The sequence below is a fragment of the Ambystoma mexicanum genome, chromosome 12, assembly GCF_040938575.1.
Source record: "Ambystoma mexicanum isolate Mex_15411 chromosome 12, UKY_AmexF1_1, whole genome shotgun sequence".
NCBI classification, from domain to species: domain Eukaryota; kingdom Metazoa; phylum Chordata; class Amphibia; order Caudata; family Ambystomatidae; genus Ambystoma; species Ambystoma mexicanum.
This window is the reverse complement of record NC_090936.1, coordinates 1231423226-1231443791: the sequence shown is the minus strand read 5'-3', so window position 1 is coordinate 1231443791 and position 20566 is coordinate 1231423226. Positions and strand designations below refer to the sequence as shown.

General features: G+C 49.3%; 1 protein-coding gene across 1 annotated transcript in view; it reads left to right on the top strand.

The window, feature by feature from the left end:
- The window catches only part of HCFC2 (host cell factor C2), a 389963-nt gene that overhangs the window by 15776 nt on the left and 353621 nt on the right, over positions 1-20566 (top strand). The window contains exons 2-3 of the mRNA XM_069629914.1: positions 3553-3701; positions 10322-10482. Coding sequence (XP_069486015.1) covers positions 3553-3701; positions 10322-10482 — 310 coding nt within the window. The remainder of the gene's footprint in view (positions 1-3552; positions 3702-10321; positions 10483-20566) is intronic.

Below are 20566 nucleotides of genomic sequence, written 5' to 3'. Positions count from 1 at the left end.
CCTTCCAACACCCTCCCTTTCTTGTTTACATCCCAAACTGCATCCTTGTATATTTTTAAATCCTCTTCTATGTGGAGCCAGAACCTAAACAAAATTGGCTTCAGTCCAGTCTCTCGTGCTATGGACCGAAGACATACTTCCATTAACCCTGGCACAGATGGTGTACTTGTAGTGAGGCTAAAGTTTATTTTAAAACCCTTTTAACCATTACCAATTTTTCCAAATTACTCTTCCCCCTATAATTCACTGGCATATACAGTGCCTTAAACACATTGATTGCTGATTCAGAAGTCCCCTCTCCTTACGGTCTGGAGGGATTCGATGGACCCTGAACGGCACTATAAAATTAGGAGGCTTTTATCAATCGGAGGTGACCATACAAGCTAACTGATCATGGAGGCATCTACCTCTCAGTTGAGTATCTTAAGGGCAAAATGGGTGATATAATTGTCCCACCTCAGATGCATGATCCCACTCTTAGAATAGTTGCACAGCAATTTGGCAAATACCTTTTCAGCATTTCATAATTAAAAGTGACAACCACACAGTTATTGCCACAGGCAGTGTGATAGATGGCACAACGAGGTGTGGCAGAAAAACAAATAGTGGTTTGTCTGATACAGTTCTACTACATCCAAATTCTGTGTTTTCTGAAACCCCTCTATACGCTTAGTTGAACAATGCAAACCCTAATCAATAATGTGTATTAGTGTGTACAGAGGCGGCTGAGAGGAAATGTAGGGCTTCTTGCTCATCCTCTGACAAACTGGCTTGCCGCCTGCTCCAAAGGCAATACTGACTCGCTGTCAGCACCAAGAAGACAGTCTATATTTGAGCCTGCGTCTCTGCGGCATCTAACAACTCGGCCAAACTCTTTAAAATCTGCAAGGAGCTGGCCAACCCTGCTGCGGTCTCCACCCCTCCTCTCCCCTCTCAGGCTTTTTGCAATGCCCTTGCCTCTCACTTTATTTCTAAAACCCAGGACATCTTGTCCACCCTCCCCTCCACTCCCGCTCCCCTCTCCTTCTCGGCTTTCTGACCCTCCCTCGGCCACCCCCCTCCTTCTTTTTCCTCCTTTCCCCCTTTCTCCCCTGATGAGGTCGCTAAACAAGTCCGATCTATGAAGACCTCATCAAAACTGGTCCATCCATGTTCCTCTAAAACCATTAATTGCCCCATCGATACCCTCACTCCGGCACTTGACGATTTCTGCAACCTCTCCTTTGCTTCTGGATCTTTCCCCTCCCCTCTGAAGCACTCCCTTGTGCATCCTCTCCTCTCAAGAAACCCCTAGCTGATCCCTCTTGTCCGGCTAACTATCGCCCAATTTCCATCGCTCCCTTTTTGGGTAAGCTCCTGGAAAAGCTGGCCATCTCTCAGCTTAACCTTCATTCCGACTCTGTTGGCTCTCTCCATGATCACCAATCTGGTTTCAGAGATGCTAGAAGCAAGGAAACAGCTTTCCTGAACATCCATGAAGACCTGCTCTCCAATCTTGACTCTCAACATTCCCTCTGTCCTCATCCTACTTGATGTCTCCTCTGCTTTCAACACAGTTGACCATACAACTCTGCTCAATCGTCTCTGTGACAACCTGGGTATCACCGATCAGGCTCTGGCCTGGCTGACCTCTTTCCTTCCTGATCGGCCCTCCCAGGTACAACTTGGGTCCTTCCTATCTTCTATCTCCTTCTCTACCTGTGGTGTTCCCCCAGGGGTCTAACCTCTTGCCCTGGCTTTTCAACCAATACCTGGCAACTCTCGCCTACTGCATTTCCATTTTCTGCTCAAACATCCAGTGGTATGCTGATGACACCCAACTTATTTTCAGGCTTCCTTCAACCACCCCCTCTCCTTCCCTCATCTCTGATTGCCTAATCGCCATTCAAAGTTGGTGTTCCGCCAGGGATCTTTGTCTAAATGCCAACAAGACTGAGATCCTCCTCATTGGTACACCTTCACCATCCTTTTCCCCCCTCTCTCTGGCCGTCCTCCCTTTGCCCTCCTCCTACCCCTACCTCTGAGGCTAAGAACCTCAGGGTCATCTTTGACTCCACTTTCCTTCTCCGCATACATCTCTGACTTCTCTAAAAAGTCACTTTTTACTGCACTTCCTTAGAGGTACTCTGCTTTTCCTCTCCTTCCCCCAGAAGCTCACTGTCTCGCAAGCTCTGGTTCTCTCTAGGTTGGACTACTGTAACAGCCTCTTTTAAATGTACCTGCCTCCATTCCCCCCCCTTACAACTAATCCAGAACAGGACTGCAATACTTGTACTTGGCCTCAAGGCCTGGGATCGTATCTCTCCTGCCCTGAAATCCCTTCATTGGCTCCCAGTGGATGCAAGGATTACGTTTGAAAACCCTCTGTATTGTCCACAAGGTTTTCAAATACCTTCAACTATCCCTCCGTAAATACCTCCCCTCTCGAGCCCTTCGCTCCTCTACTTCTAACTCCTTCATGGTCAGTCGTTTTTCAAAGAAACAAGCTGCGGGTAGATCTGTCTTCGGCTGGGCCTCTCTTTGGAACAGCCTCCTGGCCACCCTGAGAAGTTGAGGAGGACCATCTCTGCTTCCAGAAGCACCTCGAGACCTTCCTCTTTGCTTCTGCCTTTGCCCCTCTTCTCCCTTGCTGATTTGTCTTCTCTCTCGGCACCGTGCACCTGGCCACCCTTTGCCATCCGGGCCCAGGTACCTGCTCACCCTGCCACCCTCCTGCACTGCCTCCAGGCCACCCCTTGCACTGGGGTCTGTATCTGTACCCATACAGTTCCCCCTCCCACTTTTCTTCTGCACTTATCAGCTATACCCTATCTGACAAATCTAGCACTTGACACTTGCTGGCTGCACTACCACTGTTTATCGCCTTTATTTATTTGACTTATTATTTATTCTGTTCTCTCCTCTGTTCCACACTTTACACTTCTCCCCCCCTTTCATGCACCCCCCCCCCTTTTCCCTTTTTCATGCACTTGTGGGTTCTCAATGTCACTGGGCCTAGTAAGCTTGTTGTTTTTGTTCTCCCTTGTTCCCCTCCCTTTGCCTGGTCGCGCTCTGAAACACTTCTGTACGAGCGCCATATAAATAAAATATCATTTTTCATTTTATTATGTTTAAGGAAGGATGCACACTCCTCTCCACTCGTAGCGTTGCAGGCAACCTGGGCTTTCTAGTGGCACAGCCAGCAACACTTGTGAAAGGTAGTTTTCTCACCCCACACACGTACCAAACCAGTTCTCATTTGGACATTAGTTATGGATCCATGCTTTCTTCATCGTTCGTCAAACCAGTAACCAGGTCATGCTTATTCTAAATCGGGGGTTCTGCAACCTCTGATGCTCCCAAAGTTTTTTGAATATAACCCCCACAAGATCCCTCATTGAGTTTGCTGGCTAGGGTTGATGGAAATTGTATTCCAAAACATGTGGCGAGCGAAAGGTTGCAGACCCCTGTTTTAAATCCTGCTGGTATACCTAATCTACAGGTGAAAGGTCTGATTTGATCTCCAGAAAACGGGGCCCCTATAATAGTTTGTTTTTTCTTTTTCTGTCTCAGCTACAAATCAGTGGTTCCTTCCGGCAGTCAGAGGCGACATCCCCCCTGGCTGTGCTGCCCACGGATTTGTCTGCGATGGCACAAGGATTCTGGTGTTTGGAGGAATGGTGGAGTACGGGCGATACAGTAATGAAGTCTACGAACTGCAGGTAAGATGAGCATGGCTTCATGCAGAAGGGGGCTAATGTGAAGTGACGTAGTGCTACCACATGGGAAGTAGGTTTTGTAGATTCCCTCTGTGCCTAGACTCACCTATAACAAATGGATGGCACTATTCTGTGGGGCCAAAGGAGGGTCTGAGGGGAGTGCACCAGACAGTACACTTAAGACGCTTTGGGTCTAGGTTGGTATACGGCTGAAGGATGGGACATACTATATTTTGTCCTTTGCCAAAGGAAGAGGGTGGAATTCTGTGTCTGGAACGGCGTAGCTATGTAAATGTATGTGCATGGCTCTTTTCAAAGTTGGTCTAGATGGCCCTGCACATGGTGTCTGGTGTTTTCTCTTGTAGTGCACCATGTATGTGTTCAATTGGTGATCTGTTGGTACATCTTTTTGGTGATCTGTAGCTCTCGGAAAGGGAGACTTATGACTAACTGGAGTTCAGCAAGCAGTGCACTGAAGACTGGGTTTAGGTCACCTGAATCTCATGTAGACTTGATGGTGCAATTAATAAACCCATTGCATTGTTGTTCGTGAAGTTTTCTGACCAGGCCTTCTTGAGGCTTCTAGGCCGCCACTTGCTCAGCACTGTTTTCCTGCTGACTGTGAGCACAGTCCTCGGTTCCTTCCTAATCTCTTCAGGTGTGCTTGTGTTCACTGTATGAACAGCACAGATTATTCCCATTTATAGTGTCTGTTGCTCTTAGTGGGAGATTTATACTTTAATTTGCCGGGCTATGACATTATGTTCTTCTTGGCAATAGTATTGTGTGTGTGTGATCTAAAGCCTAGAACCCCTCCACCCCCCCCAAACCGTTGGAGCCCGTTGCACAGCTAACTGCTTCCTTGTTTGTTTCAGATGCCTTGCAGTCAGTGCAGGAGAGCCCTGAAGCAGTCTCTGTGCACCGGTATGTTCGCTTCTCTGGAAGGAGGGGGTTGAAGTTGCTTTGGCTTTTTCTGCATAAAACGTGCACTATAGTACAGCACGGCCAGGCAGAGAATACATTGATCCCCATTTGATGGAAGAGCTAACTGCAGGTTGCGACCGCTAGACTAGTCTGTCCGCGGGGCCTGCGAAAGAGCAGCCAGCATTTAATGGCGGGTGCTCCGTAACGCCTCAAGTTAATCCTTCTGAGGTTAATAAGACAAGTATGTTTGAGGCAAAGGTAAAGAGCCTGCCGAAGGAATTGCAGTCGAAGATTGTGCCCTTATTTTGTCAAGGATATTCAAATTTTCACGATGCTAATCATTTAATGAAAAACATTTTGAAAAGATGTACTTGGTGTGCTTTTGTTTTAAAATTTAACAGTTGTGACCATGCTTACGATCATACCTTATACTGGGGTATTTGTTTTGCATTTCGAAGGTTTGTCTTTCATTCTTTGGCCAGGCCTTTGTTGTCTGGTTCTATCTGCTACTTGAGGCGGGATACCTAACCCATGCAGCGGGTATGAAACTCTAACCATCAAGGTGACTACGTTGAGGTCTGTGAAAGCCATCTACTAGTTTAAGGATAACATTTTTATTGAGGATGAAAAGGTGTGCATTAGGACAAGGCTTTATGCCATTTGTATATTTTGAACTGGTTGGCAGAGTTGCTACGCTGTCCTGGTGGCAGCTCCTACATAAGCTGCGAAAAGTTGCTTGGCTATTTAATTGTCTGCCATCAACCATAATTGGGAATGGATTTAGTGATTAGATTAACAGATTAGGTGCTGCATTTCTTGTTGTTTTCCATAGAAATGAGCCACCGCTCAAAATGTGCACTTGCCTCTAGCAAATGGCTATTTGACTGTTGACGGGTAACACTTGGGGGTGAGAGAGGGGTGGGGGGGGGGCTGCGTTCGGGTGGAAAACTGAGGTGGCCAGTGACTTTTCTTGCCTTGCGAGTAGCTTGCAACGCCACAGTGCTCTTGATTAGTTTAGAGTTGAGGTTTTTATTATATTCGTTTTTTTATTTAATGTGTAAGCCTTTTGCACGCATAAGATCAGTATTATTAAAATAAACATCTATAAACTCCTGCACAAAAAACAAATCGTGTTCTCCAGCATGGGGTCTGGCATTGATTCAAATGCTCATGAATATTGCCAGTTGTCAGGCTGGTAATCCTTGGTATAAGAAAAAACAGTTTAACTTTAAAACTGTATTTCTCCTCTAAACCATCTCCTCTAAACCAATCACTGTCCTCTGGGTCATACTGCCACGATCGAATGACGGTCCTCTCCTAATCCCTGCCTCTGGCAGCCATCTTCAGATTATTACTCTACACTTCAGTGTTGCTCTCCAAGCTATTTGTACATTTTCTCTAGTTTTTCACGGAAAAGTTTGATTTTTGTTTCCACCAGAGCCCGTGCGCTCTTTCCTTATCGGCTGGCAACGGGGATGCGTTGTCGGTGAGGTTCTGTGCCCCTCAAGGGCAAAGATGAGTCGAAGTTTTTCAGGAAGGCCGTCTTGGGCCTACTTCGCGACCTCCGACCATGATGGAGGAAGGAAGGAGAGCGTCTTCGTGGAGGGCAAACCGCTACAGTGTCTTTACTGTCTGCACCCGGACCACATGGAGATGGAATGTGATAAATGCCTGGGCTTCTCGACAGTCAATGAAAGACAGGCACAGCAGGCTGGTGACATGGCTCAATTCGAACAAGGCCTTTGCCCCGTGCTCTGAGCTGGTTCATGCCTCACCCAGGACCAATCGGTCCGAAGAGCGGTCTCCCTCTGGGAAGAGGTCAAAGTCCTTTGAGGTCACCCCATCCAGGGGGGTCCAAGCTGAGGCCAAGAACTGCAAATCTGATTCCACCGGGTTCGCCACTGATGCGGGTCCCAGGTTGGATAGGTCGCGATCACTATCGCTGTCCGGCTCTGGAGTCAGCCTGCCATCAAGCTCCTCTACAAAGAGGAAGTCGTCCACCCCAGCCAAGTTACGGCAGAAATCTGATAAGCCCAGGACGGAGTAAGAGAACGCGTCCGCACAGCCCAAGCAGGCTGAATGGCACAGTCAAAATCCTTGTCGACCACTTCATCGACACCTGCTGTGACAACCACGTCAGTGGTAGGTGCTGAACTGAGGGTGGCTCCTACCGGCCAAAGGGTGTCCCTGCTTCCAAGGCACGACACGACCGTCAAAGTGGCAGTAAAGGTTGCAAGCACCCCAGGGGCAGGGGATTAAGGCTCCCGTCCAGATCCCGTTTCAAAACCTTCCAAGAGGAAAAAATGGGGGGGCGAGGAGGCCCCAAAACAGCCCTCCAAGGTTGCCGTTCAACCGATGGGCATCTCATCCACGGACGACGACCAAATGTCTCTCCATACTGTCCACTGCTAGGACGACGACCGCGCAGGGCCTAGCGCTCAATTGTTCCCTTCACAGCCAAAGGACATATCCATGGACATCTTATCGACTCTCCACACCTTGATGAAGGAGATCTAGCAGAGGTTGCCCCCAGCATCGATACATGTGGTGCCGCAGGCCCCTGACCAGTCCCTGTGTAAGAAGAGAAAGCGTCATCCAACGCGCCACATCAGCCTCCCCCCACCACGCCGGGCCCAGAGCACAGCAGCGGACACTGACACTGGTACGGACATGGCCACGGGAACCGACTAAGATGAAGACTTCGTCCCAGCAGCCGATGAGTCTCTGCACCAGACAAAGTGGGATAATTCCACTCGATTATCTCCAGGGCCTCCGAGCTGTTCCAGCTGGTGCCCAAGGAAACCAGGAAAGAGGGCTTCTTGTATCAGCAACAAGAGTCCAAGAGGAAGACTATCATGGCGGTACCCTTTCTGGATGACATTTGGGTGGAAGGCCTAGCCCTCATGAAGAACCCATGCATGGTTCCAACCAAGCGAGACAGGTTGGAGAAGAAATATAGGGGGGCCGGACTCCGTGTCCAAGTGTTTGAGGTCACAGCCGTCGCCGGAATTTGTTGTTGCTAACCCGGCTTTGGCATCCGTTCCCCCGGACAACGAGGGGAAGAAGTTGGATGGCTAATGCTCTGGCTATCTTGGCCTGATCTGACATGGAGCTTTGGTACAGGCTGGGCCCGATCCTAGAATTCCTCCCCAATGACAAGAAAATGGAAACTCTCGCCCTCTTTCAGGAAGGTGAGGTGGCGTTGGACCATGTCATTAGGGTGGCAGTGGACATCGCTGACCCGGGTTTCCGGCAGATGGGGAAACAGTCTGCCTTCGTCACCAGCGATGGTTGAAGGCCACAAACGTTAGTCAGGACATTCATGCGAAGGTGCTGGACATGCCCTTTGACAGGGAAAATCTGTTCGGGAAGGCGGTCGATGAATCCCTCCAAGCCATAAAGACGGATACAGAGAGGCACGTTCCTCTGGCACTCTTCATGCTTGTCGTCTTTTCGCTCCTCCACGGGTAAATCGAGCAGATCATCTAAGGGTTTCTCCACATCATACAGACAACCTCCACGCAGTAAGCTTACAGAGGTCGCTCCCAGGCCTACGGTAGCAGATGTCCGCGTCGCCTGCAGGGCAGGGCGATGATGCCCAAGCAAGCCTGATCCGGCCAAGACGTCGGGCCCCCACTTATGCACCCCAGTGGGAGGCCATCTGACAAGGTTCGTCAGCAAGTGGAGAAGGATCACCACCGACAGGTGGGTGCTGGACACACCTGGAGTTCCAACGCAGATGCCCACTTATTCCACTGGTTCCCCCATCACTAGCTTCAAATCCCTCAGCTCCTGGAAGAAGTGCGGGCAATGCTACGGAAAGGGGCGATGGAGCTCGTACCCCAACGACTCTGTGGCTCCGGAGTCTATTCCAGATACTTTCTGGTAAGAACGAAGACTGTGTTGGAGACCCATGCTGGACCTACGCAGTCTAAACAAGTACCTGCAGGCCCAAAAATTCAGGATGGTGACGTTGGAGCATGTGCTCGGCCAACTGGAGGAAGGGGATTTCTTGACGTCGTTGGACCTAGAGGATATGTACTCCATGTTCCCCTTCACAGGACACCTTGAGTGCCTACGGTTTGTGGTGCAAGGCCAGCACTACCAGTGCAGGGCCCTACCATTTGGCTTCAAATCGGCCCCAAGAGTGTTTACGAAATTCCTGGCTTTGGTGGGGGCCCATCTGCATCTGCAGGGTGTACACGTATACCTGTATTGGAATGATTGGCTGATATGCGCCCTCCCGGGAACTGACCGATGAGCACATGAGACTGTCCGGCTACTGATGGAGCTCGGGTTCTCAGTAAACTATCTGTTGTCCTGCTTGATGCCATCGCAGAACACACTGTTCCTCAGCACCAGACTCAACACAGTGACTTGCTCGACTCCCCCCTCGGAGGCGAGGCTAGCAGCCATTCAATGGAAGGTGCAACATCTGTCGTCGGCAAAGATGGGCACAGTGCGGGCCATCAAGTCGTTGCAGGACATCATGCCCAGCATCTGCCTCGTCTGTCTCTGCAGGACTCCTACATGAATTCCTTGATGCATGTTGGATACAAGTGTCTGGGAGTTTTAGCGGACAAGATCCCTCTCAACAAGGAGTTCTGGCAGGCGATACAATGGTGGGGCATGTGCTTCCACATCACCCAGGGGACGGGATTTCAAACCCTGTCATACCAGGAGACAGTCAACACGGACGCCTCTCGAAGGTTGGGGGGCTCACACCGGACGTCTACATGCCAGGTGTCTGTGGCTTCTGGAGGTGAAGAATCTGCACATCAACATCCTGGAGCTGCGGGTAGTGTTCTGGGCCCTCAAATGTTTCCTGCTGTCTCTGAAAGGCTAGGTGGTGAGTATTTTCATGGACAACGCCACCAACATGTTCTACATCAGGAAGCAAGGGGGGCACTCAATCGCCAGCGCGCTCCAAGGAAGCTCTGGACTTGTGGCAACGGACAGGTGTTACATTCCAACGAAGCTAAAATACCGAAGAAATACTGAATGTGTTTTATTTATTTAATGTGGGAGGGAGGAGGTCTCCCTCCAAGCCCTCAATTTTTCTATCCTTTTAACCCCTACCCCGCTACCATATATATTATGGTTCTTGTTAAAACTTAGTTTTGTTTTTTGGGAAAATGACTGGATAGCGCATTAACCCGTTCCATGCCCACTAGCCCGCCTTCCCTCCAGAGTCTACCCCATGACATCAAAAGACACTTACCGGCCTTCCAGCACTCCATACCTGCCTTATGCAGGAATTTCTCTCCAGGGATTGGCCCTCCTGTCTTTCTAAGGGCCGTCCCCTAACTAATTAATTCTGTGTAAAACTAATGCTGTTACTGGTGCATTTCCGCTAATGGCACCTGTGTGTGCACCAGACACTTGTGCCTGTAAAACCACTTGTATGCAGCCCAAAAACAATGCAAAGCACACACCTTCTGCCTTACCTCCGTCCACATCCTTCTTGAACCCACCTTTGCAGTACATTGAAATGGATTCAGGTAATGTAAACGCTATACAAGAAACTGGCATGAAATGACCGTTGTAGAAACTGTCTCAAAGTTTCACCCTACAGTAGTTGGTATTTATTAAAATTTGTACGCGTGCTTCATAGTAATTGTTCTCAATTTGTACTTGAAAGTATGACCATGAGCTCTCTCCATCAAACATTACATGTTTTTTTTCTTTTTTCTTTTAAGGCAAGTCGTTGGCTCTGGAAAAAATTGAAACCTCAGCCGCCATCTACGGGTTCACCTCCTTGCCCCCGCCTCGGCCACAGCTTTTCGTTACATGGTAACAAGTGTTACTTATTTGGTGGCCTGGCCAATGAAAGTGAAGATTCAAACAACAATATTCCCAGGTACATCAGCTGGCCATCGGCCAGTTATTTAAAAGATGATCTGTGATGTAAAACTAGTTGGATGCATTTGTTTGGTAACGAGGTTTGCTTTACTCGTGTTTGGAAAACCTGCAATTGCTTTTTTTATGTCTTTGATGAAATATTTATTCGATAAGTAGTTAAAGGCGAAGTTTACTCAAAAAGATAATTGTTATTCGGGCATGTATTTTTAAATATGCTGTAATCGATCTTAAAACATTTTCCTGTGCATCTTACCTTAGTTTTCCTCACTTTTTTACACATGCGAAAACAACGGGTTGGGCGCAGCCATCTTGTGCTAATCTCATCCATTGATGCATCACCCTAAGTTCAAGTGCCCTTGCGGCAAGAATACAGATGGCCCGCCCCTCAAACTGACACCACTAGTCCAAAGGATATGCTCCCCCTATTTTCATGACGTTAGTGGCCAGCGTAGCCAAACGTGCCCCATCATCATCCACACCATAACGTTACTTCACGCAGAACAAGGTAGATAAACACACACATCCTCTCGCAGCGCGTAACTTTTTTCTTTCGTGTCCCAATTAGGAGAGCAAAACATTTTATTTTTAAGAAAACATCAGTAATCTGCAATGTAACAAGTGCTTTTATTTTGCAAAGAACGGTCACAAGAGAAGTCCACGAAATGAACGATATCTTTTTGTAATACAAGTTATAGCTAGCGACATCGCATGCTTCGAATGTTTAACTTCCTCATGGTATGCCGATTGCGATCAGCGAACGATCAATCAATCCATATACTCAAATTCTTGTATGTTCTTATGTTACACCAGCAAAACCTTCTAATGAAGCACCTGCAGCATTTGACTTAGTGGACCACTCCATTCTCTGCAAGCACCTTAACACCGCAGCCCACTTCTCACAGGAAGCCATTAGTTGGATACAATCATTCCTCAATGACAGAACCATGCAAGTCTTCTCCACATCTGCAGCGGCCGACCCCACCCCGATCACCTGCGGTGTGCCTCTGGGGTCATGCGTCTCTCCCACCCTGTACAACATCTTCACAAAGCCCCTTTTTGACAATCTCGATGGCCTGGGTATCACCTACACTAACTATGCAGATGATACCCAGATCTTCATACCGCTGACAGGAGATTACAACAGGGATTTGGCCTTGGTGAATAGGGTGTACCTCATCAATCAGGCATGGATTGCCTCACATGGACTATGCCTGAATGATGACAAAACGGAGCTCATCATCCTTGGTACTACCCACAACATTAACAAGCTAGGCCATATCTACTCCTGCTTCCTGATTGATGGAAACATTGAGGTAGCGAAGGAAGTAAAAACGCTAGGCTTCTACCTAGATGCCACCCTCTCCTTCAAAAAACAGGTAAGCTCCCTGGCCTCCTCCACCGCCTATACGTGTAAATTAATTAGAGCAGCCAAACCTTTCCTCTCCCCCAAAAGTTGCCCTACCCTTGCCAGAGCTCTTATTTTATCAAAGTTGGATTATTGCAACACCCTATACCTAGGAGCCAATAAATATATCAAAGACAAAATCCAAATCTTACAAAACGCGCTCAGAGCTGTACTGAGCCTCCCCAGAAAAGAGCGCACATCCAATCTAAGAAGAGCTCACAATTGGCTCTTAACCAAAGACAAAATTGCTTTAAAAGTTGCATCTCTCACCCCCAAATGCATCAACAGCGCCGAACCGCGTTATCTCATAGATAGAATTACCAGACACATCCCTAATCAACACACTAGATCAGCTAATTCCAATACCCTCACAGTGCCTAGATACAAACGCTCTAAAACCGGAGGCACTAGCTTCCAAGTACAAGCGGCACAACACTGGAACTCACTCCCTTCCTCCGTAAGAGCTCCCCAACCCTACCCACTCTTCAGGCGTAAATACATCCAATGGATCAAGGAAAATGACAACTAACTCCCTCTACATCCCCACCTCTCCCAGATAACCTTAATCCTGTATATATTTTACTTGTAATCCTGTATATATTTTACATATGTCTATGTTCGATTTAAATCTCATCTGTATGAAAAAGACCCATTGTATATTAAGCTCGCCCATTTATTTACTGTATTGTATTCATTGTATTTTCTCTATGTATACGAACGTACAGCAATGTAACCAAGCTGAGAATATTCTTTCTGCCTTTTTGCACCCTGATACCCCCGGGTCCGGTGCGCGTTACAAATATTAAACTAAACTAAAACCTGGTTTTCGGTTCGTGAGAAGATATGGATTCTTTGCACTTTCAAGCGCAACGCTTTCGCTTCAGCATGTTTTTACATCATAAACACGGACATGTTTCTCCTTACTGCTGGTACTGCCAAAAGGCAGATTGGTCCCTGTCGGTCGTGCCACATAAGTTATCAAATAAGCACTGTTTTTTTGATAATTTTCTATTGTTTTATACAACCATCACAACAACAAAAACAATTAAGGACTAGCATGTCCATTCATAGGCTAATAATGTACATGTATCACCAATCGCCAAAAGCACTTCCCGTGACATGTGTCCGTGGGTTCTAGGACCCTTCCTCTTTCCACTTCCCCCATATTCTGGAGGCTTTGGTAGGGCAACCTCTTGCGTTGTATACTCTACGCTCCATCATAGAACATGTGTCCATGTCCATTACCCATTGTTCCAGCTTTGGGGACTCTGGGGCTCCCCATTTCTGTGCAATGTTGCACTTCATCAGTCCCGCTGCTGTGGTCAAAATCATTCTTTCCCACTTATTAAGAACACTCACATCTGGTATGCCCAGGAGTAGGACCTTTGGGTCCAATGGTATGGCGCGGGCGAGGATTCTAGTAAATTCATTGCAGCATGCATTCCAGAAGGTTTGGATCCGGGGGCATGCCCATGGGATATGAAAGAAAGTTCCCTCTTCCTCTCCACACCGGAGACAGTTAGGGTTCGAGGCCCGCTTCCAGCCCTATAAGATCGTTCTAGGGTAATACTCGATGCAAGATTTTTAGCTGCACCAGCCGGAGCCTAGAGGAGATGGCAACCTCCCGCGGGTGCATTAGATAGCATTGTATAGAATGGAGGTGCATCTGGTGAGGATGTATGCTGGCAGCATGTTAAGTTCTATCTGTGTGTAGTCCGGGACAGTGGCATGTGCAGGTATGAGTTTTCAGGGCATGGGCCAGTTGTATGTAGTGGTACTGTTCCGTGCCCGGGAATTGGAATTTTAGTTGCATAGCCTCAAATGAGGTTAGCTTCCCCTCTTCAAGGATGTCTTCAACTCTCAGAATCCCAGCCCCTACCCATCGAGGCCATGGCTCAAGTTTCCCGATTTCCGTAAAGTTGCTGTTGTGCAATAGGGGTTGTGCAACGGTTATTTTTATTTTTCCACCCTACGAACACATGTGCTTGTCTCCAAACAGTAATAATGTGTGCTGTTGTAAAGACCGGAGGGGGGGGTCTGCACTTCTGCTCTCTATATGGTAGAGGGGAGGCACAGAGACCCCTGCCAAGATTCTCTATTACGGTATCAATGGACGAGCAATCAAGGCCTAGCTTCTCAGGAGGTGATGCGAGCTGGTTCTTAAGTACAGTGTAGTCCCCGAGCACCCACGAAGGAATGTCCACACACTGTATCGGTTAAAACGGTCTTTATATAATTAATATTCAAAGTCATATACACGATCACGATAACTCACTTTGCACTCCGAAAATCAACAATGGTAAATATGTACAATTCTAAAGTGGTACCACTAACGTTACTCGATCTTATTAAAGTGCATACGGTCAGAATGACACACAGATCAAAATAAAGAGGAAACCAGCAGTAGAGAGAGGAAGGAAAGCAAGATGGTTTAGCAATAGGTAGAATACTGGTAACTACCGTTAAACACAGCTGTGTGTGGAGATCTCCCCCCCCCCCCAAACCTGGGCAACCTGTAGAAGAAAGATACAAGCCTAGTCCATATATTGTTCACCCTTAGACTTCCCAATATAGTTCTGCAACCCCAAAGTACCTTGGTGTTGTAGTGTTCCGCGTTAGGGAAATCGAATCGACAACCCTTCTTGAGTGTCCTCCCTTTCAGGCAGGAGTCACGGGTCGTCGAACGTCCGACGGAGAACAGGTCGAGCTACGACGGTGAAGTGGCCGCGTCGTTCCTAGCGGTGCTCGTTGACGGGGAAGCGTAAACATCCTGCCAGGAAGAGGCGTGCGGGGCACCTCGATGTCTATAGTTCTGTACTGCAAAGAGTTGAAGAACTGTGGCCCAGCAATGGCGTCGAGTCGTCAGCGTCTCTTTGGTCTTTGGGTGGCGGAAAACCCACCGGTGGATGCTCCTCGGCACTTCGACGGTCAGGCCTTCTCCAGCAGGATACAGCGGCGATGATGCAGACTAGAGCGTCCTTGGATCAATGAAGTTCTTAGGCAACGGGAGCACGGCGGCTCCGGTCGGCGACAGTGGCGGGCAACAGTCCGGGCGCGTCTCCTTGGAGTTCGCAGCAGTCCCCGTATCATCAGGTCGGCAGCCTGTCGAAGGTCTGTCTACCAGGGAGCTTAGGCAAAGATCAGCTGTGCACGATGGTCCCTCGTAGCTCGGGAAGAGGGTGCCTTACCAGGTCCTCTCTGGGTCAGTTCTTGAAGCACAGCAGCTTTCAGATTGTGAAGGAAAGCAACAGCAATTCTTCTCGTCCAGTAGGGCTCAAGGTTAAGTTTCACTCCAGTTACTCGTCGATTCCTGGCAGTGAGAGGTCCCCAGATATACTGTTGATCTCCCATTCATTCCGCTGGGTCGCACTCAAGCATCCAATCACGACTACGGGCATTCATGCAGGCAGGCAGCCAATCAGGCACACGAGGTATTCAGGCCATTCACTTCTCTCCAGACACTCACAACAAGTTATGTGTATTGGGACAAGTACCGAGCCATTCAACACTCCAAGCTGCATTCATATTGGTTTTGGGCCGGGCTGTCTCAACCATTGTGTCAAACAGATACTTGACGAATATACATTCTATGTTGTGACTGTCTCACACTCCATTCACCCAGGTCCCACCCACAGGCGTACCCACAACATACGGTTGTTGAGAAGGCTCCAGCCAGTCTGGTCGGCACGTCCCCCACACTAGCATATACGGAACTTCCACCCAACAGCCAGTCAGGGGGAAGGGACAGAGGCAGGGCTTCCCAGGACTTTGGGAAGATCAGGGTAACAGCTGATGAATCTACCGATTCCAATGATGGGGCCTGGGCATCCCAGAATGGAGGATGCTCAGGGCACCAGTCATTTCAGCACGGAGCTGCCACCAGCCCGTACCCTGCTCTGTGGGTCACACACAGGTTCCCAAAAACATACACTAGGGGCACAGGGTTGTACCCCTACCCATGGGTGCCATAAGGGTATCCCACGGGTCTGTTCACCAAACCAAAAGAGAGAGAGCTGCACCGCCAGGAGTCCCACATGAACTCCTGCGCGGAAAACACGACAGAACATACGATAAAAAGCAGTAAAGGACAAGGATACGGAGGCCCTGTCCCTCCGATGCATTTCCAGCATCACAGCCGTGGTTGTAGGCTGGGGGGGGGTTTCCGGGGGAGTTTGGTATAAGTGAAGTGGGACCGTGTCATGCCTGGCGGCAATTTCAGCCCTTATGTCCTGTAGTTCCCGGTCCCCATGAAGCAGGTCGTTGACCACTGCAAGTTGTGAGGCTCAGTAATAGGTTTGGAGGTGGGGCACCCCTATCTCGCCCTCCCAGATTGATCTTTGGAGCGTGGTCAATGCTATACGTGGTTGTCCTCCACTCCATATGAGTTCCCTTAGGAGGGTCTCTACCCAGTTGAATTTGGAGCCTGGGATCTTGAGTAGGGCATTCTGTAAGACGTATAGGAATCTTGGGAGGGTCATCATCTTAGAGTGCGGCTATACCCATGAGTGTCGGGGAGAAGTTTCCAGTGTTGAACATCGCTGGCAATTGTGTGTTGCATAGTTAGTGAGGTCTCCGGATATCCAAATTCCTAGATTCCGAAAGCTGCGCTGCTCCACTTGGTACACTTGGTATGGGCAGTCCTGTGGGTTAGCCAGCACTCCACCCTTCAACGGAAAGAGAACGGATTTCCCCCAGTTAATTCTCAGTCCGCTAAACTCACCAAAGCGGATGAGCATCTGTGTTACTATAGGGCAAGTCCGGGCTGGCCCCCTCCCCCCCCCCCCCAGATATATCAGGAGATTGTCTGCATATAGAGAGGTCCGATCCTCGTGCCCCTCAGGCCATCTAAATCCCGTCCAGGCTGCACTCTGGCGGAGCCACAGGGCGAGTGGCTCAATCGCGAGGGGGGAGAGGGGACATCCCTGCCGCATACCCTTGCTGAGAGGAAAGGACAGGGAGGGCCACCCATTCACCCTGACCTCTGCCTGGGTGTTCGTATAGAGTAGTTGTACCCATCCCAGGAAGTTGTCCCCAAACCCCATGCGTCTCATAATTTCCCAGAGGCTGTCCCATCGGATCGAATTGAAGGCCTTTTCAAAATCAATTGCCAATAGGGCAAGTGGTGTATCTATAATGGGAGCACGTTCTAATGCTAGATGGAGCCGACGCAGATTAATTCGAGTTGACTTGTTTGGCATAAAGCCACATTGGTCCGGGTGGACCAGGGTGTGAGCAACCGACTGTAGTCGGTTAGCTAGGAATTTAGCAAGGATCTTGGCTTCACTATTAATTAGCGAGATGGGCCTGTAGGAGGTGCATCTCTCCGGGGGTTTGTCCGTTTTAGGAATAACTACAATGGTAGCCTTGCACAGGTCTGGTGGGAGGGTGCTCTGTTCATGGACGCAAAGCAGCATTTTGTGGAGGTGGGGGGCGCCATTTTGTTCCCGCCTAGTTTTTGCCAGCTTTCGGCTGGGAACCTGTTGGGGCCTGGGGTTTTCCATGCCTGCAGTTGCGTTAGGGCTTCAACTATTTCTGTTTCAGAGAGATCAGAGTCTAATTGCTCTCTGTTGTGCTGACAGAGATGGGAGTGTTATTTTTTCTAATAGGGTTGCGTCTAGTGAAGAAGTTGGAGCTCGATATAATTCGGCATAGAATCGGGCAAAGGCTTCCGCTATTTCGGTGTACGACTGGCACTTTTTGTTTTGTGAGGTGACAATCTCCCGAACATGGCGTTGTCCCTCATCTCTTTTCCAGCCAGGCTAACATTTGGCCCGCTTTGTCCCCGAATTCGTATATTCTCGCTCTGGAGTCCCAATGGGCTTGTTTGGCATTATCCAGCACCATATTCCGGAGGTGCTCATTGGCTCGTTTTAAGGGACCCATGAGTCTCAGGGGTTGGATCGAGAATGTTTGTTTTCCCACTGGGTCATCTCCCTTTCCGCTTCTGTTTTCTTTTGGAGTCTTTCTTTCTTTTTGTTCGCTGTCCAGGAGATTATCTCTCCCCGCAGCACTGTTTTATAGGCCTCCCATATTATTACTGGGTTGTTTACTGTGGCTTCGTTGATCTCAAAGTATTAGTTGGATACTTCAGTAAGGCAATCAACCAGTTCGGGGAACCCAAGATAGTAATTGTTCAGTCTCCACGTTCTAGGGGGGGTTCATGCCTTGCATCCTCAATTCCACCGTTGGAGGGGAGTGGTCCGAGATACCACGGGGAAGCAAGTCTGCAGACATCACCCTATGTGGGTCTGTGTTTGGGAGAAAAAAGTAATCCAGGCTGGACAGGGAGCCATGGGCTCCCGAGTGGAACGAGTAGCGCCTAATTCCCGGATGTAGTTCCCACCACACGTCTCAAAGGCCTAGGGCAGATACAAAATTGCCCAGTTTCGTGGGGGAACCTGGGTTGCGCTGTCTGAGATGGGTGCGATCTATAGTGTTGCACATGACGTCGTTGAAGTCTCCCCCCAGAATCCACCTATCGGGTTGATGTTTCCCCATGAGAATGGTCAGTTCGTCTAGCATTTCTTGCCCCAGTCCGTGTGGGGAGTACACCGACACAATAGCCAGTTTCTCACCCCAAAGCGTTCCTAGGATTAACAAATGGCGACCCCGGGGGGTCCTGTTCTACGATCTGTGAGGCAAATGGGACATGTTTATGTATGAGGATGAGGGTGCCCCTGGATCCCATTGTGTATCCCGCATGAAATGCGGCCCGTTAGTTGGTTCTCTGGAAGAGGGTACAGTGTGACCCTGCTAGATGTCTCTGTTAACAGGGCCATATCTAGGGAGTGTCTGTTCAGTTGCGTGATCAGGCGTCTTTTGATCCCAGAGCCCATCCTGTTCACATTCCAGGTGAGCAGTTTGAGGGACTTGGGGCGATCAGCAGATAACGAATGGGATTGTGCTAGTGTCATTTAGAGCACATATTGGAGGGTCCACAGGATGTCTTGGTTGGGGGTGGGGAAACGGCCTCACATTGGTGTGTTGCGGGGGTAGGGTAGTCGTGTACGGTAATATGAAGTAGTTTATGCAAAAGGGTTGTGATTGGATTGTTGTGTGAACATGTGATAGCCCCAAACTAACAAAGAACCGTAAAAACATTCCTTTCCCTCCCCCTCCCTATACTCCAACCCAACCTGAAGTACCTGTCGCCCGAACATTGCTGACCCTCGAAAACATAGGGGGTCAGCTTTACACTTCAATACTATTAGGAACAAACGAAGAGAAGAAAACCTTTCTTCCTGGAGCGCCATCTACTGCGCCGATTGTTTCGGTCATCCTGTTGGATTAAATCACAGGGCCACGAGCCGAAGCTCTGGGGTAATGCGCCATTGCGCCCCGATGTCCCGCGACGGTCCTTGGACACGGGATCATAGCGTGTCCCTCAGCGTTCATCCCGGTCTGCAGCCAGTTCCGGGGTGTCCATCCCATGGGCTTCTGGATTTCTCCCAGGGGGCGGGGGTGTCTGGTATGGGCCGGGACCTCCCATCGCGCCTCCTTGATTTGCGGCCCAGTCGCATTCGATGTTTGTTTCCGCCCACTTCCAGGCCTTTTGTGGATCAGTGAAGTAGACCCTCGACCCTTTGTGGTAGACTTTAAGTTGAGCCGGGAACAGCAGCCCATATTTCACTTTCATGAGGGCTAGTTGCCTTTTAACTGGCTTGAATGATTGCCTTGCTCGTTGTATCTCTCTGGTGTAATCGGGAAAGAATGCGATTCGGGATCCGTTATGGGTAATTGTTCCTTTTGTGCCGGACATTTGGAGCAGCGCGTCTTTGTCCCGGTAGTTGAGCAATTTAGCAATTACAGTTCGTGGTGGTGCACCAGGAGGTGGTTTGCCCGAGGGCATCCTATGTGCTGTTTCCTCTGAAAATAATTTGGAGAAGGAATGAGGCACAAAAATGTCCACCAGCCACTGTTCTAGAAACAGTTCCATGCTCGGTCCTTCCTCCCCCTCTGGGAGTCTGACAATGCGTACATTGTTGCGGCGCGATCTGCCCTCGCCCTCATCCACACGGGTTTCCAGTGTTTTCAGGTGACTCGGGGCCTGCGAGAGCTGCTGGTTGATGCCCCTAATGTTGGCCTCCTCTTCAGAGATGCAGTGTTCCGCCTCTCCTGTGGGGGCTGTAAGCTTCTGGAGATCATGGTGTAGGAAAGAGACATCTGCCGCAATGCTGTCCTCCTTGATCTCCATGGAGGAGCGCGAGCAGGCTATTGCGGCCATTACATCTCGTAGATAGGTTTTCTTCGTCCCCGTGGGAGTTCGGGCACGGCACTTGACTCGCCGGCACCGGAATGCTGGCGATCGCAAATTGATCCATGCTACTGTGTGGCTGTTTTCCATTGCTGCTTATCCTTGCCCATTGTTTTGCTAGGCCAGCCGCCAGGTATTGGTTCTATTGAGGTCTAACTTCTATTCAGGTCGAGGCCCTGTCCGGTTACGTGGCTGTGCGTCACCAGTTCAGCAATTCCAGGGTGGCTTGGTTCGTGTATTCACCGTCAGTGATTGCGGAGCACTCTCTGCTTCACCAGTGCCCTCTGTTGGATGCCTTACGGAGTGTCAGGCCCTGTTGTCTTTCAGTAGCTCTGCGTCACTCTGGGCCTCTAGGCCACTGTGGAGTACCATTATGAGTACCCGCTGGTTAATTGCCAGTGTTGTGATCCTGAGGTGGTGGGG